This window comes from Bos indicus x Bos taurus, chromosome 5 (genome assembly GCF_003369695.1).
Source record: "Bos indicus x Bos taurus breed Angus x Brahman F1 hybrid chromosome 5, Bos_hybrid_MaternalHap_v2.0, whole genome shotgun sequence".
NCBI classification, from domain to species: domain Eukaryota; kingdom Metazoa; phylum Chordata; class Mammalia; order Artiodactyla; family Bovidae; genus Bos; species Bos indicus x Bos taurus.
In genome coordinates, this window is record NC_040080.1 from 35,298,399 (window position 1) to 35,325,181 (window position 26,783).

At 37.1% G+C, this 26,783-nt stretch overlaps 2 protein-coding genes across 6 annotated transcripts in view; one reads left to right on the forward strand and one right to left on the reverse strand.

Moving 5' to 3' along the window:
- The window catches only part of LRMP (lymphoid restricted membrane protein), a gene marked incomplete at its 5' end in the record, with an annotated part of 54,023 nt that extends 48,706 nt beyond the window's left edge, over positions 1 to 5,317 (forward strand). The window contains 5 exons of the mRNA XM_027543429.1: positions 1,019 to 1,081; positions 1,195 to 1,244; positions 1,539 to 1,640; positions 3,587 to 3,694; positions 4,802 to 5,317. Of these exons, the coding sequence (XP_027399230.1) occupies positions 1,019 to 1,081; positions 1,195 to 1,244; positions 1,539 to 1,640; positions 3,587 to 3,694; positions 4,802 to 5,045 (567 nt within the window). The remainder of the gene's footprint in view (positions 1 to 1,018; positions 1,082 to 1,194; positions 1,245 to 1,538; positions 1,641 to 3,586; positions 3,695 to 4,801) is intronic.
- Positions 5,272 to 26,783, reverse strand: part of CASC1 (cancer susceptibility 1) — an 88,099-nt gene continuing 66,587 nt past the window's right edge. For 3 of the 5 annotated variants that reach the window (XM_027541557.1, XM_027541555.1, XM_027541558.1), the window contains 7 exons: positions 20,606 to 20,681; positions 19,405 to 19,565; positions 16,406 to 16,562; positions 12,867 to 13,081; positions 9,948 to 10,115; positions 6,911 to 7,024; positions 5,441 to 5,811 (listed from right to left, as the gene is read on the reverse strand). In XM_027541557.1, coding sequence (XP_027397358.1) covers positions 5,533 to 5,811; positions 6,911 to 7,024; positions 9,948 to 10,115; positions 12,867 to 13,081; positions 16,406 to 16,562; positions 19,405 to 19,565; positions 20,606 to 20,681 — 1,170 coding nt within the window. In that variant the 3' untranslated portion in view covers positions 5,441 to 5,532. Of the gene's footprint in view, positions 5,812 to 6,910; positions 7,025 to 9,947; positions 10,116 to 12,866; positions 13,082 to 16,405; positions 16,563 to 19,404; positions 19,566 to 20,605; positions 20,682 to 26,783 lie in introns of all 5 variants that reach the window. The other 2 variants (XM_027541556.1, XM_027541559.1) reach the window with 2 other exon arrangements.

Sequence of the window (26,783 nt, forward strand, 5' to 3'; positions counted from 1 at the left end):
AACTGAAAATCAAGAGGTCTGTTACTAAAAAAAGGAGGGGGGGGGTTGGAAAATGGGATATTGAAAGTCAACCAGCAGTTTTTGTCAGTTTAAAAATCAGGATTTCACAGAATTTTTGAGCAAGTGAGTTTAAAAATCATTCCATCTAAATTGATCTTTTGCACAGATGAACAAAATCACTTTCACAGAAATTATATGTTTAGTTATGATCCTATCATGATAGAACCATGATTAGAACCCAGATTCCTGGACCACAATTTGATTTGCTTGATGTTCAGCTAACCTATAAAATTAAATTAGGGATGATGGTTTAAGAAAAGAATTCACATAAAAATTCTCATTTATTTTCCTATATTTACCATATTTTTATTTCCTGTAGTCCCACTTATTTCAACTTTAAGAGTCACAAAATATGACATAACATTTTCCTGTGTAAATCTCAAGGCTAAGGTATAAAAAACATCCATTCATTAAAATGTCATACTTACCCTTATATGTGTTAAATGGAAAAAAATGAAACCATGAAAAAAGAAAGCTCTTAAATAGATGCATATTTATCTCCTCTTGATTTGAGGAAATTTTTCCAAGCATAAAAGAAATGGCAGCAAAAGTGAGGAAAAGATTTGGCTGCATTAACAATAAAAAAGTTTTTTGCCAAGAAGTATCTTTTGCAAAATTAATATGAGCAAAAATCATAAACAGGTGGTTCTCAGATCAGATACACAGTTATTCAACATAGAAAAATGGTGTTCAGAGTTACTATAAACCTAAACAGAAAACCCTGTATTCCTTACTTGACTGGAAAAGATTATCCAGTGTTGGAGAAAGTTGAATATAAGTTGGCAGAATATTTCTGAAAGGAAATTTGGCCATAACAAAAACCTTGAAAATACGTCTCCTGTTTAACTCAGCAATGGTCAAGTACATGGATGTGTACATACAAGAATACCCATCAGTGTTTCATACAAGGATAAAATATTGAGAATTTTCTAAATGTACATTTCTTCCCTTTGGGTAGCCATCTTCCCTTCGAAGAGTGACCATTGCCTCTTTGCCCAGAAATATTGGAAATGCAGGAATGGTAAGCAAATTCCTAAGTGTTCTTAGTCAGAAGCAAATTAATTTTCATATCACAAAAGTATAAACTTCACTAAATTTGTATTTTATTATTTCCTTAATGTCTGAACTTTAAAGTTGGCTGGGATGGAAAATAATGACCGATTTAGTAGGAGGTCAAGCAGTTGGTAAGTATAATTTTATGATGCCTCTTTGGGAACCTTATGATTTTATAATTTGGCTAAAGTAAATGTTTGAAATAAACAATACAGTAACATTTGTTTTGTATGGACTATATGCAGAATAGTTATAAAAATTGGCATATGATGGTGAAATTGTTTTCTTATGAGATAAGCATTACATGAATATGCTAAAGAAAAAATAACATATTGCTTCTGTATTGATTTAAGTAGTGGGAAATAAATTGGTAATTGCTACACAAGTATTTGATTTGATAAGTGGCTATAATCATCTTTATTTAGGCGTATTTTGGGGTCAAAGCAGAGTGAACACCGTCCCTCATTACATCGATTTATTAGCACCTATTCCTGGGCAGATGCTGAAGAAGAAAAGTGTGAACTAAAGTAGGTGAAGCTTGATGTGTTTATTAACTTGATGTGACTGGGGAATAAATAGTGGGCATCACTTTTAATCTGTGGAGTCCACTGCTGCAGCATCAAAAAGACCATTCATTGTATAAGGCTTTTATGAAAATACAGCACTATGTAAATGTTACTTATGAGTACATTCACTCAGTACTGCAAGGTGTGAGGTCTTAAGTTAGAAAAGAACCTGAAATTTGCCAGATTTGTGAAGATAATCTTCTTCCTGTATAGGTATATGGTCATCAGGGGGAAAGGTTCATAAGAGAGCCATAGAAATAAAATGTTCATCAACTTAATGAATTATATACAACATGTGTGTGTGTACATATAGACATATATGTGTATGTTTATATTTATATATATCCTAAAGGCACGTATGTAATATATGTGTATTACATATACATCTGTCTTCTCTTTAGGTAAATGAAGAGTAGGAAAAACAAAACTCTATATTGCTATATCTATATTTAGCAAGTGAAACAAATAAAATATACTTCTATAGTGAAAGGTAGAAGGTAAGAGGGAGGGACATGAAGAAATGCTGCCTCTAAAATCCTTGGTGACATTTGGTCTGTTTCCTCATCTGTAGAGATCTTAATGAAATGATTTTGTGTTGATTGTATACACATTCCTTGCATGCCTATTATGTTAGGCTACGCTCAAGCTTAAGGGATATGAAGATGAAAAAGACATTGTTCCTACCCTCAAAGCCTTTTTTCTCTCTTAAATAATCGTGGAAGCCTAATTGCATGGACTGAATTCCCTTTTATTAAAGATTTAGAGTTAACATAATGGATATTTTCTGATCTGGGTTTTAAAAAATTCAAGAGTTTCCTTGAGAAAAATTATCTATTTAAAAATTTTTGTTTGTATGGCATGATTTCTACTGAGAAGTTTTTGCCAACAAAAGACTGAAACCTTGAGAATCCTATAGGAATTCTGGGTTGGAAGTCTTATGTTCTTTAAAAACCAAACTAAAATCTACCACAGGCATTCCCTATAGATGTCTGACTGAAAAACAAAAACTTTGACATGCAGTTCATTTTGGCCCCTGTGGGGGATTATGAACTTGAGATTTCAAAATTCAAATCTAACTAGGAACTCATGAGTGGTCATGAAACATGGAACATAAACAATGAAACAGTTAAGTTTTTTTTCAAGCAAAGGATCCCTCTTTAAATAATATTTCAATACAGTCAACCCAATTGCAACTTCCCAGTTCATTGAATACTATTGATTTTAAGTAGTTTTATACCAAACCTACTTCATAAACACTTTTTAAATTATGAAGGTTTTTTAAAGAAAGAAATGACACTTTAATGCTATTCCAATTTAGTGTTGCTCAAAAAACCAACAGAGAAAAGATTAGTTTTAATTAATTATCTATATTCTATTTAATATAGAGTGTTAAAAAAATGTGGTAAAAGAATACGTACTGAGAAAAATTTTACTGTATGTTGAATGAAAAATTCACAGAAGAAGAAATAATGGCATCCACATTTGTTTCTTAAGGTATAGTTACTTATACATACACATACACTCACACACATGCATGCACATGCCAAGATGGAAAATCACAGAATAACACTGGTTAATTATAAGTGGTGAGAACTGACTAACTTACACATGTTCTTTGCAAATCTCCCCTTTTTATTTGTTCTTTGGCTAGCACCCGAACTTTCTACAACAAACATTTGCTGTTTTTCTAAATACAAAGTTACTTTTAAAAATTAAATTCCTATAAATGATTAAAAATATAAAGTTGGTGATTTGACTTTTAGAATTAGGTATTTATCAAATTTTTCTAAAGCAAGATAAATATCTGTAAGCTTCCTTACAAAATACAGTAAAACTTAGCAATATTTTATAAATAATTATAGAACATTATGCATACTTTGATACTTAGAAACAATACTTATTTACAGAACTAAAGATGACTTAGAACCACCAGAAGAAGAAACAGTAGAAAAGACAAGAAAGCCAAGTCTTTCTGAAAAGAAAACAAATCCATCAAAATGGAATGTCTCTTCCATGTAAGTTATTTACTTGCTAAATGATATCATTTTGGTAGAATGGGGAAAGGTAAGGCAGGGTTAGAAGTTTTAATTCTTTTAATTATTTTTGCCTTTTAAAAATTTATTTTTGGTTGCCCTGGGTCCTCATTGCTGTGTGCAGGCTTTCTCTGGTTGTGGCGGTTGGGGCCACTTTTCATTGCACTGCACAGGCGTCTCACTGCAGTGCTTCTCTTGTGGACACGGCCTCTAGGTCTCAGGCTTCAGCAGTTGAGGCTCGTGGGCTCTAGAGCGCAGGCTCAGTAGCTGTGGTGCTTAGTTGCTCTACGGCACATGGGATCTTCCTGGACCAGGGATCGAATCTGTGTCCCCTGCATTGGCAGGTGGATTCTTTACCACTTTCCCACCGGGGAAGTCTAGCAGAATTAATCTTAAGCAAATTACTTTACTAAAAGACCTTTGAAAATGTTAAATTTAAGATGATTAATAACAAACTCCATATGGTCTATAAGAATTATTCCTGAACCTATGAGCTACAGGAGGCAGGGGAGTTCACAGTGTAAAGAACTTGGCCTTGGGACCAGAGGACCGAATTATAATGTTTCTACTATAGGAATATAAATTGCCTTACCTGACTTAAAGAATGAAATTAGTACTCAAATGTACTTGTTAGGAGTTAAATAATGCCTAAATCACATAATTTTCAGATTTTTATCTTAGCACCTCATTTCTTCAATTCTAAAATATTATAAGGGATAGCAGGGAGCAGATTGTGGCCAAGCCCAAGACAACAGATGACACTGTATAGCTTATTACAAGGAGGTGTCAGTGGTAAAGAATATACTTGCCAATGCAGGAGACATGGATTTGATCACTGTGACAGGAAGATCCCCTGGAGTGGGAAATGGCAACCCACTCCAGTATTCTTGCCTAGGGAATCCCATGGACAAAGGAGTCTGGTGGGCTATTGTCTGTGGGTTGCAGGGAGTCAGAAATGACTGAGCACACATGTACGCTGGTGGAATTATGTAGGGCAGATACATGACTTGATTATTGTTGGCAAAAGGAATGTTTCTAGTATACAGAAGATTGTGGTTACTGCATACTGATTTTGTGTTTTTGTTGTAGTTATGATACATTAGCTTCCTGGGCAACAAACCTCAAGACGTCCATCAGAGAGGCCAACAAGGTGCTCTGGCTTTCTGTGGCATTCATTGTACTGTTTGCAGCGCTGATGAGCTTCTTCACAGGCCGATTCTTCCAGAAGCCCGTGGACGCTGCCCCCACACAGGATGGGGACCCCTGGATGTCTCTAGAACACATCTTGTGGCCATTCACCAGACTGCGACACAACGGGCCACCGCCAGTGTGACTGCAGCACGTCCTACTGTGTGTAGCTAGTTTTTAAAGTTTCAGTATCTGAACTTTGTACATTAGTAACTTTTAGCTGGGAAATTATAGAATGGAACAAGAGGTTCTCAGAATGACTGTAAGATATTTTATATTCTCTCTTTTTGTGATTACCTTCCTAACTAAAATGCAGTGGGGAGGAAGCCTGCTTATATGATTTTTTAAATGAGCTTTCTGAAGAGGAGATATTATTGTTTGTTAAAATTTATTGAAATAAAGAACCATTCAAAACTATGAACAGTGAACACTGGAAATCTCAGTAGGCCAAGTACAAGAGAAAAAAAAAAAAAAACTAATTCTTAAAAAATAAAATGAGTATAAAATGCTGATTAGATCATTTGAACAGCCTGTTTGAAATATAGTCACTCATTACACTTTATTGAAGAAATACCTGATGTTTCTCCAAGTTGTTTGATTCTGCATACTGGATAAAACTTATCCCTGGGGATTTAAGAATAGCTGAGTAGCCTAGTTGAGAGTAGCATGTGGCATACAGAGTCAACAAACTGGCAGTTGGAACGCCTAACTGCCCTCATTGCTTCCTGAGAAGCAAAATCCTTAACCATGTGATATAAAGTGGAATGAAATTCAGTTTCTTCTTTAAGGGCTTCAGAAAACGCATCACTGGATTCATTGATCTTGAGACTTTGTGCCCTGTCACCACTAAACATTAAAAGGGTCCAGTTAGGGTTCCGAATGGGTTCTTCTTTAAGAAGGTGTTCCCTCACCTAAAAAAAAAAAAAAAGAGAGAGAGAGAGAGAAATCTGTGAACAGTTGCTCTTTTATTAGGTATTTTGACAGTTGAGTATGTTACTTTGTTTGTTGTTGTTGTTCAGTGGCTAAGTCATGCCCAACTATTCATAACCGAGCACACCAGGCTTCCCTGTCCTTCACTATCTCCTGGAGCTTGCTCAAACTCATGTCCATTGAGTCAGTAATGGCATCCAGCATCTCATCCTCTATCACTCCCTTCTCCTTCTGCTCTCAGTCTTTCCCAGCATCATGGTCTTTTCCAATGAGTCAGCTCTTCGCATCAGGTGACCAAAGTTTTTCCATATGATGGTCACAAAAATTGTGAACAATTTTTTTGGCCAATCCAGTATTTGAAGGGCTTAAGTTTCCCAAATTGCTAAGATAAAAAGAAATATTCTTAATGTACCATTTTTTTTAAAGCATGAAACTGTTTATATCTTAGTGTTTAAGGAGCTTATCAAAATATATTAATTCTTCAAAAAATATTTATTGAATGCTTTCAAGTGACAAGTATTGTTTCAGATCCTACCTGAAACAATAAAACAAAAACAAAACAAAATAAAAAATAACCAAACATATTAATAAATAACAATCATAGCAATAAAACCTTGTCCTCGAGGAGCTTGTATTCTAATGGAAGAAACATGCAGTAAACAAGATAAATAAATGTGGTAGCTCATTTATGCTAAAATATTCATCAGTCAGCTTGCAGAATTTGATAACTTCTTTAGCAGGCAGTAGGAAATCTGCCCAGAAGGTTACTCTCAGAGGAGAGAGTTCATGAATCAGACATATTCATATGAAAGGCTTACATTTGTTCTTCAGTTGGTGTAAAGCGGTCTCCAGCCTAAAATCAAGAGCATTTGATACCATAACAGACAATGAAGGCATGACCTTTACATGGTTTGGTTTTATATTTTTGGCAAAATGAAAGAAAATGAAGTTTGCCAATTCCATTTTGAATTTTAATTTTTTACCTTTTTAAAAGGAGAATTGTGGTCTACATTCATTTAGTTTTTGAGTACTTTATCTTCTTTTGGAAGACAAAAGTTTAAGGGGTTTTGCATACCATACCTGAAATACAGTTTTCTTAGACTCACATGCTGTATTCCACTTACTCCAACAAAATGCAAAAGCAGAACTTAACAGGGCCATTTGCCGATAAGCTTTCACTTCTACCGAAGGATGCTGTCAGTATAAAAACAAGTAGAGTTGATCACAGAGCCTCTCAAGTCTCCCTTCCATCCTTGACTTCCTGCAGTCTAGTCTGTTCTCAACCCAGATCCATTGAAAATGTAAGTCACATGAGGTAAGTCAGAGAAAGATAAATGTCATATATCACTTATCAACAGAATCTTAAAAAATGGTACAAATGAACTAATTTATAAAACAGAAATAGAGTCACAGATATAGAAAACAAACTTATGGTTACCAAGGAGGAGAGGAAGGGGAGGGATGAATTGGGAGGTTGGGATTGACGTATACACACTACTACATATAAAATAGTCCGTGGAATTCTCTGGGCCAGAATACTGGAGTGGTAGCCTTTCCCTTCTCTAGGGGATCTTTCCAATCCAGGGATCGAACCCAGGTCTCCCGCATTGCAGGCAGATTCTATACCAGCTGAGCCACCGGGGAAACCACAGGGGATTCCCCGGTGGCTCAGGCGGTAAAGCGTCTGCCCGCAACGCGGGAGACCCGGGTTCAATCTCTAGGTTGGGAAGATCCCCTGGAGAAGGAGATGGCAACCCGCTCCAGTTCTCTTGCCTAGAAAATTCCATGGATGGAGGAGCCTGGTGGCCTACAGTCCGTAGAGTCACAAAGAGTCGGACACGACTGAGAGACTTCACTTTCACATATAAAATAGACAACTAATAAAGACCTGACATACAGCACAGGGAACTCGACGCAATGCTCTGTAATGACCTATTTGGGGAAAGAATCTGAAAAGAGTGGGTTTATGATATGTATGTATGACCGACTCACTACTATACAACAGAAACTAACACAGCATTGTAGATCAACTATACTCCAATTAAAAAAAAATTTTTAAGAAAAAAATAAAATTCAAATATAAAAAATAATTTAAGTCAGACTCATGACTTCTTTCTCAAAATGGGGCAATGGCTTCCCCTTTCAGAGCAGAACCCAGGGTCCTAACAGTGATCCACGGGGCCTCTGTGCTCTTATAGGCCCCATTGTTGCTGTTCAGGCTCTCAATTGTGTCCAACTCTTTGCAACACCATCGACTGCAGTATACCAGGCTCTCCTGTCCTTCACCATCTCCTGGAGTTTGCTCACACTCATGTCCAATCCCCACCTTGAGGCTTTCCTCAAATGTTACCTTCTTATTGAGCCCCCTCCCCCCACACCATATTTGATATTGTACCTTTTCTTTCTTTCACTTGATTTATTATGTTTGTTGTTGATGTTTGCCTCCCTCTATTCTAGAATGTAAGCTCCACAAGGGCAGAGATCTTTGTTTTATTCAATAATGTTTCTAAAACATTATCTGGAATATAAGTGTTCAGAAAAAAAATTCTTGAATACAGTATTCTGAAAAGATGACTAGTATATGACGTTCAGCATTTGTAGAGTAACTGGCAACTGGAGTTACTAAAACTGAAGTGGGATTTTTTCCGCTATGCATATATGTATACACTCTTATAATGTGATTATTTCCAGTATGTGTCTACCTATATTGTCATTTTCTGGTATATTATAAGCTTTTTCTTGAGTTTAGAATTCTTCTGCCCAAAACATCTTTCATGATTAGAACTCACTCTGTCTTAATTTATGTATCATGAATGTTTGACAAACATCTACTGTATTCTAGGAATAGGGTTGGTGCTAGAAAAATCAAAGTTGATTAAGGAATGGTCACCACTCTCAAAGAGCTCAGAGTTTAACATGGAAGGATCTCATTTAACTCAACTTATGAGTTACATGAAGCAATATGCAGACAGGAAGACTCTGTGAAGTAGGAGGAAGTGGGTTTTAATGATCGGTGGTCCTTGTATGTATTTAATTTCACTTGATTTATCACGTTTGGGAAACTGCTGAGTCATTTACTCTTTTCAGAAATCTTCCATATATGCACTCTGGAAGAAGAAAGAAAGCAGACAAAATGGGATGCTGCGCAGACTACCTCTGCACTAAACTGACCAGCTGTGGTTGTGCTCCGTGTGTCAATATGAAGATCATTCTACAGAATATTAAATTTGAGAGAACCCTAGATTTTTCAGTTTAGTTCAGTCGCTCAGTCATGCCCGACTCTTTGTGATCCCAGGGACTGCAGCACACCAGGCTTCCTTGTCCACCACCAATTCGCAGAGCTTGCTCAAACTCATGTCCATCGAGTCGGTGATGCCATCCAACCATCTCATCCTCTGTTGTCCCCTTCTCTTCCTGCCTTCAATCTTCCCCAGCATCAGGGTCTTTTCAAATGAGTCAATTTTTTGCATCACGTGGCCAAAATATTGGAGTTTCAGCTTCAGCATCAGTCCTTCCAATGAATATTCAGGACTGATTTCCTTAGGGATTGACTGGTTGGATCTCCTTGCAGTCCAACAGGACTCTCAAGAGTCTTCTCCAACACCACAGTTCAAAAGCATCAATTCTTTGGCACTCAGCTTTCTTTATAGTCCAACTCTCACATCCATACATGACTACTGGAAAAGCCTTGACCTGATGGACCTTTGTCAGCCAAGTAATGTCTCTGCTTTTTAATATGCCATCTAGTTTGCTCATAGCTTTTCTTCCAAGGAGTAAGCATCTTTTAATTTCACGGCTGCAGTCACCATCTGCAGTGATTTTCAAGCCCAAGAAAATAAAGTCTCTCACTGTTTCCATTGTTTCCCCATATATTTGCCATGAAGTGATGGGACTGGTTCCCATGATCTTAATTTTTTGAATGTAGAGTTTTAAGTCAGCTTTTTCACCAGAAATCACTGGATTTCTAGTCTTGCTATTTATTCCTTCCTTTCTAACTATAATCTCATATAAGTGAATATAGAAAACTCATTGGTATACCTTAAGATTTATATAAAATGTAATACTTGCTAACATTCTAAATGTCCATCAGATTAAACTTGGAAGGATTCATTCTTACCTTATAGTTTATAACAACATAAAGATGAGAGTGTCCAGTAGGGAAGATATTCAGTCCAGCCTTTTTCAAAGCAATAATGAAAGAAACAGGAGTCATCCACTTTTCTTCCAAAATAGAAGAATGATTTTTGTTATTTACTTTGATTGAAGCTAACATGCAGAGGTTTTCCTAGTTTCAATAAGAAAAAAGAAGCTTTTATATAAGTAAGTTAAAGAAATTATTACCTCATTATCATTCCAGGTCCAGCTGTTAGGTTCTTTATACAAAACTATGGTTTTTCTAGTAATCATGTACAGATGTGAGAGCTGGACCATAAAGAAGGCTGAGAACTGAAGAATTGATGCTTTACAACTATGGTGTTGGAGAATATTCTTGAGAGTCTCTTGGACAGCACAGAGATCAAACCAGTCAATCCTAAAGGAAATCAACCCTGAATATTCATTGGAAGGACTGAAGCTGAAGCTGCAGTACTCTGGCCACTTGAAGGGCCAGAGTGAAGGGCCAAGTCACTGGAAAAGATTGAGGGCAGGAGGAGAAGGGGGAGACAGACGATGAGATAGTTGAATGGCATCACCAACTCGATATATATGAGTTTGAGCAAACTTCGGGAGATAGCGAAGGACAGGGTTTGTTGCAGTTCTTGGGTTTGCAAAGAGTTGGACACAACTTAGTGACTAAACAACAGGAACTATTTTTCGTTTTTAGAAAATCCTGTATTATCCTATATTAAAAAGAATGCAGGACAGACATATTTTAGGCTTGATCCAAAAGGTCCACCTCAAAGTTTCCACATTACCTTAACCAGTTTATCAACTTTTCTCAGGCTTATCTGAGCAATCCAAGGATCTCTTTGGTTGCCTACTTTATAAATTATGATCTAAGAATACTGCATGTGCTCCTGTTGAAGTGGAAGAGCTATTTGACAGCAACCATGTTGCAACTTTTAAAAATCATAATTTTTTATATGTATAAGATTTTAACATAATAATGCAAAATTATTATCCAGTTTTAAAGTTTGAAAAGTGGTAATCTGGTGTATAGAGTTCACATCTCTCCTCTGACCTTAAAAACCAACTGTGATGATCTTCTAGCTTTCCTGCCACATTCATAAAGAATTTCAGGTTATATCTTTTTTTAAAAAAAAATCTCTTTTTAAAAACAACTTTCATGAGGTATATTTTACATAACATAAAATTCATGCATTTCAAGTACACAGTTCAGTGATTTTTTTTTTTTTTTTTGGTAACTTTGTTGACTGGTACAACTATCACCATAAATCAGTTTTAGAACATTTTCATCCCCTCAGTGAAATCCCTTACGCCTATTTATATCCATTCCCCACTTCAGCCTCAAGCAAATACTAAATCTACTTATTGTCTTTAAATTTCAGACTCTGTAATTTCTTTTTTCTAATTATGAAAGTATAATAACATTTAGAGGAGATTTGGAAAATACAGAACAAAGTTACATATTGTTCTACTATACATTAGTTATTTTTTAAAGTAGATAAATTAAGATTTTTAGTTGGAGTCTCAATAGAGTGAAGTAAGCTAGAAAGAAAAACACCAATACAGTATACCAATGCATATATATGGAATTTAGAAAGATGGTAACAATAACCCTGTGTACGAGACAGCAAAAGAGACACTGATGTATAGATCAGTCTTATGGACTCTGTGGGAGAGGGAGAGGGTGGGGAGATTTGGGAGAATGGCATTGAAACATGTATAATATCATGTATGAAACGAGTCGCCAGTCCAGGTTCGATGCACGATACTGGATGCTTGGGGCTGGTGCACTGGGACGACCCAGAGGGAGGGTATGGGGAGGGAGGAGGGAGGAGTGTTCAGGATGGGGAACACAGGTATACCTGTGGCGGATTCATTTCGATATTTGGCAAAACTAATACAACATTGTAAAGTTTAAAAATAAAATAAAATTAAAAAAAATTAATAGAAGAGACAGAAAAGTAGAAAGATATAGTAGGCCTGAAAAGCACCATGAACTAATTCAACATAATTAACAGTAATACAATTTTCACACAATGCTGCTGCTGCTAAGTCGCTTCAGTCATGTCCAACTCTGTGCGACCCCCATAGGCGGCAGCCCAGTAGGCTCCTCTGTCCCTGGGATTCTCCAGGCAAGACTATTGGAGTGGGTTGCCATTTCCTTCAATAGCAGGATACAAATTCTATTCAAGTTCCCATAGACTACAAACTAGGAGACACTGCAACATAACCAGGAACATAAAATAAGGTACAAAAATTTCGTGGTCTACAGGTATTGAAATCATAGAGTCAGACTCGGTAGCAATGGAGTTACTCAAAAGGGATTTCAAACAGCTGGGTGCTATCTTCCTGTGATAAGATCACTCTAAGACTGGACCAAAACCTCTGAAAGTCATACTGCAACCATACTTAGAGTTTCACCAATTGCTCTATTCCTAGTAACTTTAGGGCACAAACGTATACTTTACTTTTACATGTTATTTCCTATATACTCAGTATTTTATTTAGAAACTACTGCTACTGCTAAGTCGCTTCAGTCGTGTCCAACTCTGCGACCCCATGACGGCAGCCCATCAGGCTCCACCGTCCCTGGGATTCTCCAGGCAAGAACACTGGAGTGGGTTGCCATCTCCTTCTCCAGTGCATGAAAGTGAAAAGTGAAAGTGAAGTCGCTCAGTCATGTCCGACTCTTAGCGACCCCATGGACTGCAGCCTACCAGGCTCCTCTGTCCATGGGATTTTCCAGGCAAGAGTACTGGAGTGGGGTACCAGCTCAAGGTATATTTTCAATATATTTATAAAAGACATATTTCAATATGTAAATCATCAGTGATTGACTGTTTTGACACACACTCTTATAGTCATCAAGAGATTTAACTCTTTGGTATGACTTGCTATAACAGCGGTTTACCTTGATTTGTATTTGAAGTTCAGTAAATACTGTAGTTATAGTCAGAAGTACTTTATTCACATCAAGTGGTCTTAGCTCCCATGACTGGTACGGCATATTAATATGGGCATCTTGAATTAAGGTAACAGGACAGAAAGTTTCCAGGTTGAATGTTATAAGTCTCTCTTCTGATTTGTAAGACACGTTGCTGATGCCATCAGTTTTCCACTGTTTACCTTTATAATTAGGATTAATAAGACATTAGTTCCATTTTTTCCTCTGCAAAAATAAGATGAATGAAACCACTCCACTAACTTTAATATGTATAAATTGATTTTTCACACTGAGAATAGGATCACAACAACAAACCATCTTCACTGGAGTTTCTTCCTGTCTGCAGGATCAAGTCCAGATTCCTCAGCATGGTCACAAGACTTTCAGAATGAAGCTCTGACTCTAATTTCTGGCTTCCTTCTTTGCTACTTCTCTGACTTCTTTCCAGTCACACTTTTCTTTTCTTCCCCAACAACATCATAAACCTGTAAGCCTCCGCACATGCAGTTCTTTCTTCCTAGAGAACATTTCCCTTCCTCTTTTAGAGAACCTCTCTTCATCTTTCTTTTTAAAGAACTTTAAAATTCTCCTATCTTGAGTATACAATTATTTTTAGTCGGTTTACCCAGTTTTGCAATCATCACCACCATTCAGTTTTAGAATATTATTATCCTCCCAATAAGATCTCTTATGTCTATTTATAGTTAATTCCCATTTGCATCACCAGCCCCAAGAAACTATTAATATACTTAAAGATTTGCCTTTTCTTAACTTTCATTAAACACAATCATATAATAAGTGGTCTTTTGTGTCTCTTACAACTCAATAATAAAACATAACACAACTTAAAAATGGGCAAAAGATTTGAATAAACATTTCATCAAAGAAGCTACATGAAAGCATAGTAAATACATAAAAATCGATGCTTAACATTACCACGCATTAGGGAAATACAAATTAAAACTATGAAAAACCATTTCACACCCACTAGGGTGGCTCTAATAAAAAAAAATAGGTAATAACAAATGGTGGCAAGAATATGGAAAAATGGGGAACCTTGTGTTGTGGTTATAGCTCCTTTGAAAAACAACTTGGCAGTTTTTAAACAGTTGAACATCAATTTACTCTTCAACCCAGAAATTCCACTCCTACCAATATACCCAAGAGGAATGAAGACTTATGCCCACACAGAATATACTACATCAATGGTCTCTTGGTCTCTTAAGGACCTGCTCAATATTCTATCCTAGGAGAAGCTGTCCTTAGCACTCCAGATGGGACCCAGTCACTGCTCTGCTCCGTAGCACTTTCATCTATCATATAGCCCCTCACTACTCTACCCCCTTGTGTATGGTATCTTTCCCTGTCTGCCTCTCCTACAACTTTGAAAATTCCTGGAAGAAGGAATCGTGTCTCATTTATCTCTTTCTTATTGTTTAGCATTTTATGAAAGGAATGAATCATTCTTTTCCTAGAACACCCTCTTCATTTCCACTTGGCTTTCTTGTCTTCTCACACAAAAGGTTCCACTGGCTATTTTTGACTTAAATTTTTTTTAAATTTTGCATGTATTTATTTGAAAATTTACTGGAAAAAAGAAATAAAACACTTTTAGGCATTAATTTTAAAGCATTCAATAAACAATAGTAGACAGGAATATATAATATTGTCCCTACGCAATTAAACTCTCCTCCTATTGAGGCCATCCTCCTAATGAAAATTATCTTGGATAATGAATAAAGTAATAAATAATAAAGTAATTCCCAACCTCAGCTGTCATTCCCATCTCTCTCTAGTTTTCATCCCCATACACCTACTTTTTTTAAAACTTTTTAAAAAATTGGTGTATAGCTGCTTTACAGTGTTATATTAGTTCTATTTTTGACTCTTGAATTCAATATAATAATTATATTAGAAAACTAAGTTATATATAGTTCCTCTTTCTGTTTTTACATTTACAAAATTATTTTAATTTATAACCATAAAAATTGTTGTTTAGTCGCTAAGTCATGTCTAACTCCGGGTGACCCCATGGACTGTAGCCTGCCAGGCTCCTCTGTCCAGGGGGTTCTCCTGGCAAGAATACTGGAGTGGGTTGCCATTTCCTTCTCCAGGGCATCTTCCTGTACCAAGGATTGAAACTCAGTCTTCTGCATTGGCAGGTGGATTCTTTACCAGGGAAACCATGGAGTTGTAGATTACTGCCATATAATTACTGCAGTTAGAGTCAAATTTTACTTGTTGTATTTCCCTGAATCATGTGGGATAACTGATCTTGTCTAATTCTAATTTTAATTTGATAAATAAATATTTAGGAATGTTACCATTAAAGGAAAGGAAAAGTGAAACCTCTAAAGCAACATGAAAGGAAAAAATTACCCAATGTTCATTTTGATATATTTTATGGTTTAATGTATTGATAGAAATATAGTGTTTTTAAAACATAAACTATCTCTACACTAAACGTCTTGTGGTTATGTCTGTATAAGCAAAAATATAGTGTGTTGTAGCAACCATAAAAAAATTTAAAGTACAAAATAGTCTTTAAATTCTCTGCCCCCATAACTAAAGTAATAGCTCTGTGCTTTAGTTATCTTATTATCTAGACCTGTTATCTAGTATGTAAACCTTTTCACAAATAAATGGATGTAGAATAATTCACCTACATTAAAAACAAAGCTATTCAACTTTCATCTAAGAGTCCCCAGATTTGCATACATTAATTCACAAGACCAAGACCTTTCAAAGTTTAGCCTGCCAACCCCAAATCAGGTATTTGTTAATAATTGGTGAATGATTAACTTGTATTTGTTAACACTTCTGATTTATTGATATTTAACAATTTGAATAAGCAATAATTTCCCATAGTTCAGTAGTTAAAAGTTATCGAGGCATAAAGTGGTTGGTTTTCCTCTTTGTCAGGTTTCCCATTTGCCCACTCCCCATCCTCGGTTGTTGTTTAGTTGCTAAGTCGTGTCCAACTCTGCGAACCCATGGACTGTAGCCTGCCAGGCTCCTCTGTCCATGGGATTTCCCAGGCAAGAACACTGGAGTGGGTTGCCATTTCCTTCTCCAGAGGATCTTCCCATCCTAGGGATTGAATCTGTGTCTCCTGCTTGGCAGGCGGGTTCTTTACCACTGAAGCCATCTGGGAAGACACCCATCCTCAGTACCTGGTTGTAATAAGCTTTGCAATTTATAAATCATTAACATTAAAATAATCAAATTTAATCACCCCAATCTGAATTATTTGGCCATTTCAAGAGAGAGTAGGCTTTTCATTTGTTTTTGATTTGCTATACTATTTGATATTTTTATTCATTTCCTTCTTTTTAAAAACATCCCTATTCATTTCCATCAAAAGGAAACAAAGACCCTAGAATAGGCACAGAAATATGTATGATTAGAAACTCAGTTTACATTCTCCATTTCCTATTTTAAGTATTTATATTATTATATCTCTTTTCATTACATAATTGTCAAAGCTGGTTAAGGCATCATTGTACCTTCAGCATCCCACCTTGCAACCATAGGATTCTCAAAGAAGATTACATTCTCGTGAACTTCAAGCGTGACCTCTATGGGTGGAAAAACATTTTCTGCTTCAAGGTCTTCTGTAGTTTCTGGAGGATATGTATATTTCTGCAATCCCTCTTTGAGTATCTTTTAAAAATGACCAAGATAATACTAAGTTAGAAGCTGACTGGTAACAGTTTATGATGCAGAGTTATGCAGAGTAAGCTATGTATGTTAAATAAACACTGCAGTTTGGTCACATTTCACTATAGATTGACAAACAAAATGTCACAACAAAATTAAAACTAATGATTGAGGGAAAAAAATCACTACATTTGAATGTAATTCAGAACTCTTCTATAGGCCAGATTCTAGGCTGGCTGGGACTTAACTATTCATTTTATTTCTCCAATAATTCTATGAGATTATGTGTTGAACAGAGAAGATAACTGGGACTTAGAAAAATCAATTAATGTGCCAAAGATTACAAAATGACTTCAAGAAGGCACCAGAAGGCAAAAGTATTGGATTGGCCAAAAAGTTCATTTGGGTTTTACCCTAACATCTTATAGAAAGATCTGAACAACAAAATCTTAAAAGATTTGACTAACCCAGTAGATGTATAGGACCCCAAATCTCATGTTCCAGTAACTTGGTTAGGGTGTGTGGGTGAAGACAGAAAGAATAAGCAACCTTTTGAGAAGCGTGGAAATAAATGAATGAAATTAAAAATCATCATATTGCATACCTTAAACTTATGCAGTGTTATATATCAATTACATCTTAAAAAAGCAGGGGGGTGGTGATGGGGAGAAAGTAAATTAAGCCAAGACCAGATGTCTGTGGGATAAAGAAGATTTGTTTATTATCAGAATTTAGCAGAGATGGATCTAGGAAAGGGAAGATTACAAATGTTGCAAAACAGAGGAAAAACTGGTTGGGGAAAATTTCTAGAGGAAGTGTGAGATTATTTAAAAGGGACTTAGAAAATGAGGAAGGTCTCTTTGTTGCAGGAGAGAAAAATATGTGTGATGGAGAATACTCTGGGCTCAAATAGAGCACCTAGAGTAGTATCAGGATACCAGGACAAAATTCAGGAATTCAGGAACACCAGATCTTTGTATGCATCCTTGAAATTCCCAGTTCAGGCTTAGACCTTCCTATGGATAAAGAGTTTTGAAAGCCTACCTCCACCAAAGGGTGTCTTTTTGGACTCCACTCTGCCCTTCAGGTATTTCTGAGGTAGGGAAGGCTGATTTAAATAGACTCTTCAAAGTGGCTGCGTGCTAAGTCGCTTCAGTTATGTCTGACTCTTTGCAACCCTATGGACTATAGCCCGCCAGGCTCATCTGTCCATGGGACATCCCAGGCAAGGATACTGGAATGGGTTGACATGCCCTTTTCCAGGGCATCTTCCTGACCCAGAGATCGAACCTGTGTCTCCTGAATCTCTTGCATTTATGGCGGATTCTTTATTGCTGAGCCCCTGGGGAAACCCCTCAGAAGGGCTATAAACCAAATTATCTCTCCAGGGTCAACCTAATAACTGCATTCTCATTTATGAGAAGGGGAAAGGAACAGCAATATTATCCCTAAGAGGGTAAAAATTAGTTTAGAGGGGTCATGAAAAAATTGTACTCTTTTAGGTATAAAACACAAATATACATACAGCACATATGTAAATATACAGTATACATGTAGTATTAATACTTTATGGGGGACAGTTAGGAAAAAAGTCTACAAAGGCTCTTTGGAGGGGTGATAATGGAAAAAAAAGATAAATACTACACTAATTCAAGAATGCCTATGCATAAAGAAGTTATGGCTTCTTCTAGGCTCCTCTGTCCATGGAGTTCTCCAGGAAAGAATACTGGAGTGGGTAGCCATTCCTTTCTCCAGGGGATCTTCCTGACCCAGGGATTGAACCCAGGTCTCCTGCATTGCAAGCAGATTCTTTACCATAACAGGGTATTATCTGGGGGTGTAGGCCACTAAAAGTTAAGTCAATACTAGTGCAAATGTTACTACTTACTGAAACAAGAGCGAGAACTCCTTGAAAAATGATTGACAACTGCTACCATCCGTATCCTTGTTACTCAGTGAGTGCTATCTGTGCATCAATACCACTGGCAGTGCCCACATCAGTGCTTTTCAAACTTTCATGTGCAGTTACTATGCAGATTCGGTGGACCTGAGGTAAAGTCCCAAATGATGCATTTCTAACAAGTTCTCAGCTGATACAGATGCTGCAGGTTCATGAACCACACTTGTATATCAAGAATACAGACCAGTGGTTCTCAAACTTTGGGGTGTGTCTTGCTAAAACACAGACTGCTGAGTCTTAGCTCCAAACTTTCTGATTCAGTAGGACTAAGGTGGGGGCAATGGATTTGCATTTCTAGCAAATTATCAGATGATGCCAAATGATGTTGATGCTTCCGGTCGAAGGACCACATGCTGGGAACCACTGATTTAGACTAGAATCCACAAACTATGGTCCTTGGAAAATCCAGCCCCCACCAGTTTTTGTAAAATAAGTTTAACTGGAACACAGCCATGTCCATTCATTTACCAATGGCTACTTTAATGTTACAATGGCAGAGCTGAGGAGTTGCAACAGAGCTGGTATGGCTCACAGAGCTGAAAATATTTACCACCTGGCCCTTTACAGAAAAAATTTGATGACCCCTGAAAATGACTGTCATTATTAAGGCCAAATTGGCATAATATAAACAGAGTTACAGGTTTACAATTAAATTAACATGTATGAATTCTAGTTTTAAAATCCGTTATTATTTCAGATTCCTCTCCTTTAGTATCTGATTTTGATTCATAAATTCAAGACAGCTTAAAATTACATTTTCCGCATTTGTGGTTGTTTAATAGGGTTAAATCATTTTAGGGTTAAATAGATGTTAAATCATTTCAGATAAAGTTAAAGCATGAGAAATTATTTTATCCATAAATTTTGATTCAAGAATCAACTTACTTCCACAATCATCCAGCCCTTCATTGGTTTACACTGTGGAGGAAGCTCCAAAATATCCAAGTGGTACACTCCACCCAGGGTTGTGAATTGGCATAAATCAACCTCATTTTCTTCAAGGAAATAGGGCTTTTCAGAAGCATTCTCTAACAGCAACTCCTGTGCTGAAATTAATCAGATTGATTGAGTTTCTAAATAGATCACAACATTTCTGTATTTTCTTAGTAAGGAAATGAAAGCATTCTAATACTGGTAAAGAAAATTTTTATTTAGCAACTACACATTTTCAGAATGTGGTTAATTCAAAATCATTCACTTTAAAGTGGGAATAGGCATGCATAATATTAGGGTGCAGGGGAGGGCTCCATTTATATTTTTCATAGGTAAATTATCTCATAAGGATTACAGAAAAGTTATAATGATATAAACCTAGTTGACTGTTGACAAAAAAGTGTGTTGGAAAAAGTGAAGTGGACAAGAAGTCTGTTATAAAACTATGCTAAGAACTGTATAAAAAATACATTCCTAAGGAGTTTCTGGGAAAGAAGCAAAATGATAAAGTTAATGGAAAAGATTCCATAAATCTCAAACTAGAAGTTCTGCAAATTAGACATCACTATCATCTTGACATTTAAAAACTGTATCCAATTGTTATTTGCCATGATAAGACTAAATACAAAAGTGTGAAGAAATTTCTAACTTCAAGTGTGTGCTTATGAATGTTCAAGGCAACATTGCTTGTAATAATAAAAAAAATTAGAAATAACCTTATTTAAGTCCTTATTAACAGATGATAATGTCCCATAGCATTACATAGATACTTTAAAAAGTAAGGTTACCAATGTGTTCTGACTTAGAATAATGTTGAATATTATTCATTTAAGTAGAATATGTATTGTGTTTTATGTGTGTATGTACAATAACAAATATTGTTAGGTGAAAAAAAAGTAACTTTCAATGAGAATATTCATATAATATGACCTGATGGTTTTATTTAAAATCAAAAAGAGAGAGATGGAGACAGAGTACAACAAATTCAAAAGAATTGTTAACACTGGTTATCTCAGTAGAGAGATGAGGAAGAATTTTCACTTTAAATATACTTCTGCAACATCTGAGTTGATTTTCTAATATCCTTGCATTTCTTTTGTAAGCAGAAAATCCCAGTCAAGTTAAATTCTAAAAATGTGACTTGGAAGAATACCTGCTGAAACTGTTTCACTTAGTAATTTCATCTCCATTTCATATTTTGTGGCTTCAGGTTCTTCCTGGACAGGACACTACAGAGAACACAAGGACGGACGGGGGCGATCGTCAGTGTCTGCCGCAGCCCAGAGCCACTCCCTTCCTATTCTAGTTCCCACTAGGTTTCTGCTACCGTAATTCCAGGACCCCAAATGGGCACTTGCTCTGGTCTAAAACTGGACTCAAAAATAATACTTTAAAAATGAATTTAAATGAGAGCATATCTCCACAAACCTCACAAGGCCAGGAGCTAGTCGCTCAGATTCTCTGTGGAAAACCCCCAAGCACAAAACAGAGGGACTAGGAAGCCAGGCAAGCTATACAAATATTATTTATATTGGCATTTTGGTTTTAGCCAAGTTTTTGATTTTGCTTGATTTTGTCAATAAACCCTCTGAGTAATTCCAAAGCCTGTTTTGGGTAAGCCTCTCAAGAAAATTAAAGATGCCATGCCCTAAGTAATGTAGACGATATTATTATATCCTGGAATAGCAAAACAGAATACTACTGTGCAAAAAGAGGACAGAGGAATTTAAATATGCCATGTGGCACAGTGGTAAAGAATTTGCCAGCCAATGCAGGAGATGTGGGTTTGATCCCTGGGTCAGGACGATCCCCTGGAGTAAGAAATGGCAACCCCGCTCCAATATTCCTGCTGGAAAATTCCATGGACAGAGGATCCTGGCAGGCTACAGTCCATGGGGTCGCAAAGAATCAGACATGACTGAGTGACTGAGCACACACGCACGCCATTAACTTACCTTTGTGAACTTAAGCAAGTCATTTAAGCATTACGAGTCACAAAGCCCTGATCTAACAACTGATGTGGCATGCATCTGTGCACTAGACATATAATAGCTCTTGTAAACAATCCTAAGCTATTATCTTCATTTTACAAAAAGGGAACTGAAGCTTATGGAGATAACTGGCCTAAGGGTCCAATAAAATAATAAAAGTAAAGAATGTTGCACACTGTAAACTACTAGATAAATGCAGTGCTACTATAAAACTTTAGCATGTGTGTGCTCATATTTGCAAATAGGAAGGATTATATCCAGAAAAATTCATTTGCCTTCAAACACCACCTGTCCTTTTGTACGGCAATAGAAGAACCTCATTCCAGAATCCTAGTCAGAAGCTTAACATCAGTTAATCCCACCATGCTGCTCATCCTCGTCTACCATACAAGGCCCAGTCCTTCTTAGTAGATGATCTTTTCTCTTACTCTCATCACTATATTTTTTGTATCTTCCTCTTGACCAGTTTTAATACCATGCATTCTCTGCCAACCTTTTCATCCGGCCTCTGACACTTCTCACTTACTAATTCATTCATTCAATGAAGCTTTACTGAGTGCCTGAATTGTACAGGCAGCACTAGATACTAGGAGTAAAAAGAAAGAAAAAGCGAAGGTCCTTGCTTAAGGAGCTGCCAGTCTATTAGGGAAGCAGGTCAACAAAGTGGGTGCTATAGTGCAGGAAGGGGTCCACGAGAGAAATGCAAAAAAGAGTGGCTAATTCTGTGGGAAGACAGTCTGTGCGTGGTAAAAATAGAAAACCCTACAGGAAGGTGGTAAAGTTTGAGCTAAATCTTGAAAGATAATTAGGTCTTCTCAAAAATGGTGGGAGAGAATTCCAAGTGTGAATGAAGGCGGAAACGTATGAAGCAAAACAGAGGGTTCCAAACACCCACAAGTGGTCAGGTATGGTTGGAATGAGACAGGCTAGGAGGGTAAAGATTTGAAGCTGGAGAGAGGCAAGGTCCAACTTGTGGAGAGCATTGGATGCCACTCTAAAGATTAGATTTTCTTCTATAGGTAGAAGAGAGCCCCCGAAAGACTTACTAGGAAAGTAACACAAAGAAATGCATTTGGAAAGGGTTTTTTTTTTTTTGGTGGCCAGATGATGACGTATTGCTTAGTAAAGAGTAGGGAATCCAGGGACTTTCTTGGTTGAGAGTCTGTCTTGCATTGCAGGGAACACGGGTTTGATCCCTGGTCTGGGAACTAGGATCTCATATGATACAGAGAAACTAAGCCCCTGTGCTGTGGCTACTGAGACCGTGTGCTCTGGAGCCCGTGCCACGACTAGAGGGGCCAAGCACCGCAACAAAAGATCCCACATGACGCAACCAAGACCTGATACAGCTAAATAAGTAAATAAAATAGAACAAACAAATAAATAACTATTCAGAATAGGAAGTCCAAGGTAAGAGGATCAGGGCACAAGTCAAGATAGATGCAATCAGGGTCATTAGAAGGAGCTTAGATGAGAGATGATGAGGAAGTAAATCAACATAGCTTGGATGGATAATGGATATAGAAGACTGATTTTCAAACGCTTGGCTTAGGTAATAAGATAGATAGTGGTAACAATTATCAAGAAAAGGAAGAATTGCTTTGGGGGGAAAAAGTAGTAAATCTGATCGTGGATATGTTGAATTTGAGATACCCATGGGACATCTAAGTGGCCTTTGATATTCTCTACCATTAAAAAGCCAGCTGCATTTTTTTCTTACAGGAAGGATTTTCTCTGACAACAGTATCAAAAGATATCAAACCAACAAGGGAGTCAGGCTTTCCAATTCACAGTTTCAAACATTTGAGAATTCTTCCGCATGTAGATCAGACTGGTTTTCTACCTTGCAGGGAGACCAAAGAATTTAGACCTTCTCAACAGAACCTTGATAACCCCAGTACTTCAGTATGCAACAATAGGAATTTATCCGCATCTCTATCATCACACAATAGACTGATCTTGTATTCAGCTCAAAATATTGCCCTATAATTCACAATTTTTATAATTTTATGTTATTCTTTAGCTTAATTGACTCTTTTTTGAAGCTAGACTTCTAGAGAATGGAAGCAATGGGTCAATTTACACTCTGCTGCAAGCTCCTGAATCTTGATAATTATTCTAGAATGTTTTCCTGTCATCACAGCTAGAACATACTCCTGCACAAAAAGTAAACTCCAAACCACATTTATTGATCCTATAATCCTTCAGCGTTTTACACATTTTAAAGCTCCTTCTGTTTTTTGGCAGTGAAGCTGGAAAAAATGCTTCTTTCTTGATATTATCATCATGTTTATATCTGCTAAAGAAAAGTACTCTTTCAACCTAACTGTTTCAGAAAATTTTCCACGTACTTTTTTCTTACAGCTAAATTTTAATATGTAGCATTTTGTCAAGTCTCATCAATTACCAAAGTGGAGTTTTTCTTTGAATTACACTAAATTTATAATAAATCTATTTTTAAAATAACATTTAAAAAACTGTTTGTGTGGAAATGTGGACAGAATATGAAGCAGAGAAGGTAAAGTATAACTTTTCAATGACATCTTGGCTCAATTGGTTTATGAATTGGCTTCTAACATGGAAGAACTTCATAGAACACTAGCAAAGTATTTTTCATTGCAACTTGATTAATGTGCAGTTACTGTAATGTGGAAATTATTTTAATATGTATGTAACTTGAATGTGATATAAAAACATAGCTTGGATCATGAATAAGATCATGAAAGCTGACTAGAAATTCCAGAAATAGATCTCAGGAGCCACTTGGGAATGTAGCATATGGCATTTCAGATCAATAGGAAAAACCTAGGTTTATATGGTAAGTGTTTTGAGAGAGCTCACTAAGATTTGAAATAAAATAAATTTAGATTCTCCCCTAGTTTACACATTTAGAAAAGACAGAGGAACCAGAGAGCAAATTGCCAACATCTGTTGGATCATAGAAAAAGCAAGAGAATTCCAGAAAAACATCTATTGCACTTTATTGATTACGCCAAAGCCTTTGACTGTGTGGATCACAACAAACTGTGGAAAATTCTTAAAGAGATGGGAATACCAGACCACCTTACCTGCCTCCTGAGAAATCTGTAGGCAGGTCAAGAAGCAACAGTTAGAACTGGACACGGAACAACAGACTGGTTCCAAACTGGGAAAGGAGTATGTCAAGGCTGTATATTGTCACCCTGCTTATTTAACTTATATGCAGAGTACATCATGCAAAATGTTGGAGTGGAGGAATCACAAGCTGGAATTAAGTTTGTCGGGAGAAATATCAATAACCTCAGATACACAGATGATACCACCTTTATGGTAGAAAGTGAAGAGGAACTGAAGAGCCTATTGATGAAAGTGAAAGAGAAGGGTGAAAAAGTTGGCTTAAAGCTCAACATTCAAAAAAAACTAAGATCATGACATCTGGTCCCATTCACTTCATGGCAAACAGATGGGGAAACAATGGAAACAGTGAGAGACTTTATTTTGGGGAGCTCCAAAATCACTGCAGATGGTGACTGCAGTCATGAAATTAAAAGACGCTTATTCCTTGGAAGAAAAGCTATGAGCAACCTAGACAGCATATTAAAAAGCAGAGACATTACTTTGCCAACAAAGGTCCATCTAGTCAAAGCTATGGTTTCTCTAGTAGTCATGTATGGATATGAGAGTTGGACTATAAAGAAAGCTGAGTGCCAAAAATTGACGCTTTTGATCTGTGATGTTGGAGAAGACTCTTGAGAGTCCCTTGGACTGCAAGAAGATCAAACCAGTCAATCCTAAAGGAAATCAACCCTGAATATTCATTGGAAGGACTGATGCTGAAGCTGAAACTCCAATACTTTAGCCACCTGATGCAAAGAACTGATTCATTGGAAAAGATTCTGATGCTGGGGAAGATTGAAAGGAGGAGGAGAAGGGGATGACAGAGGATAAGATGGTTGGATGGCATCACCAGCTCTGTGGACATGAGTCTGAGCAAGCTCTGGGAGTTGGTGATGGACGGGGAAGCCTGGCATGCTACAGCCCGTGGGGTCACAAAGAGTCGGACACAACTGAGTGACTGAACTGAACTGAACTACTTTACACTAAGTTCCAGATAGATAAAAGACCTAAATGTGAAAAGATAACTAAACCAATCAAAAGCCACAAAAATATGAAAATATATGAAGAGAACAAAGGAGATTTGATATCAACAATTATCAGAGAAAGAAATCTTGATATTGTTGCTGTTGTCCATTGAGTGGTGATGCTATCCAGCCATCTCATCCTCTGTTGTCCCCTTCTCCTCCTGCCTTCAGTCTTTCCCAGCATCAGGGTCTTTTCCTATGAGTTGGTTCTTCATATCATGTGGCCAAAGTATTGGAGCTTCAGCTTCAGCATCAGTCCTTTCAATGAATACTCAGGGTTGATTTCTTTTAGGATCAACTGTTTTCATCTTCTTACTATCCAAGGGACTCTCAAGAGTCTTCTCCAATACCACAATTCAAAAGCGTGTGATACTGGACATCTGCAAAATGTCAGTACTGGATACCATATGTTTGATAGAATGTCTTGAATTTTCTTTCCCATCAAAAGAAAATCTATACAAAAGAAATTCAATTTTTTTCATCAAAACATAATTTACAGTTTCAGAATAAAGTGTTGGAACTGACTCTTGGTAAAGAATTGAAGATGAATTTTCAAAATACAATATCATATGGTTCATTTTGGATAAAAGATAAGAATGGTTATCCTGAGTGTGCCAAAGTCTCATTCATTCCTGTGCTTTTAATACTACCTATAAGCTGGTGGTTCCCAAACCCATGCTAGAGATGCTCTTCAGGCCACATACATTTATTTGCTCAGCCCTGGAAGTCTACACACACATATATGATGGGCAGATCCAACTTTTCCCTTAGAACCCCAGGTTCACATTTGCCTACTTGATATTTCCACTTTTGTGTCCTAAACTTACCATGCCCCTCCAAAAATCCTCTGGTTTCACTGTCACTCTCAACCAACTCAGCCCATTCCTGTCCACCTCAGTAAACTGTTTCAGTTCAGTTCAGTTCAGTCACTCAGTCGTGTCCGACTCTTTGTGACCCCATGAATCGCAGCACGCCAGGCCTCCCTGTTCATCACCAACTCCTGGAGTTCACTCAGACTCACATCCATCGAATCAGTGATGCCATCAAGCCATCTCATCCTCTGTCGTCCCCTTCTCCTCTTGCCCCCAATCCCTCCCAGCATCAGAGTCTTTTCCAATGAGTCAAACTCTTTGCATGAGGTGGCCAAAGTACTGGAGTTTCAGCTTCAGCATCATTCCCTCCAAAGAAATCCCAGGGCTGATCTCCTTCAGGATGGACT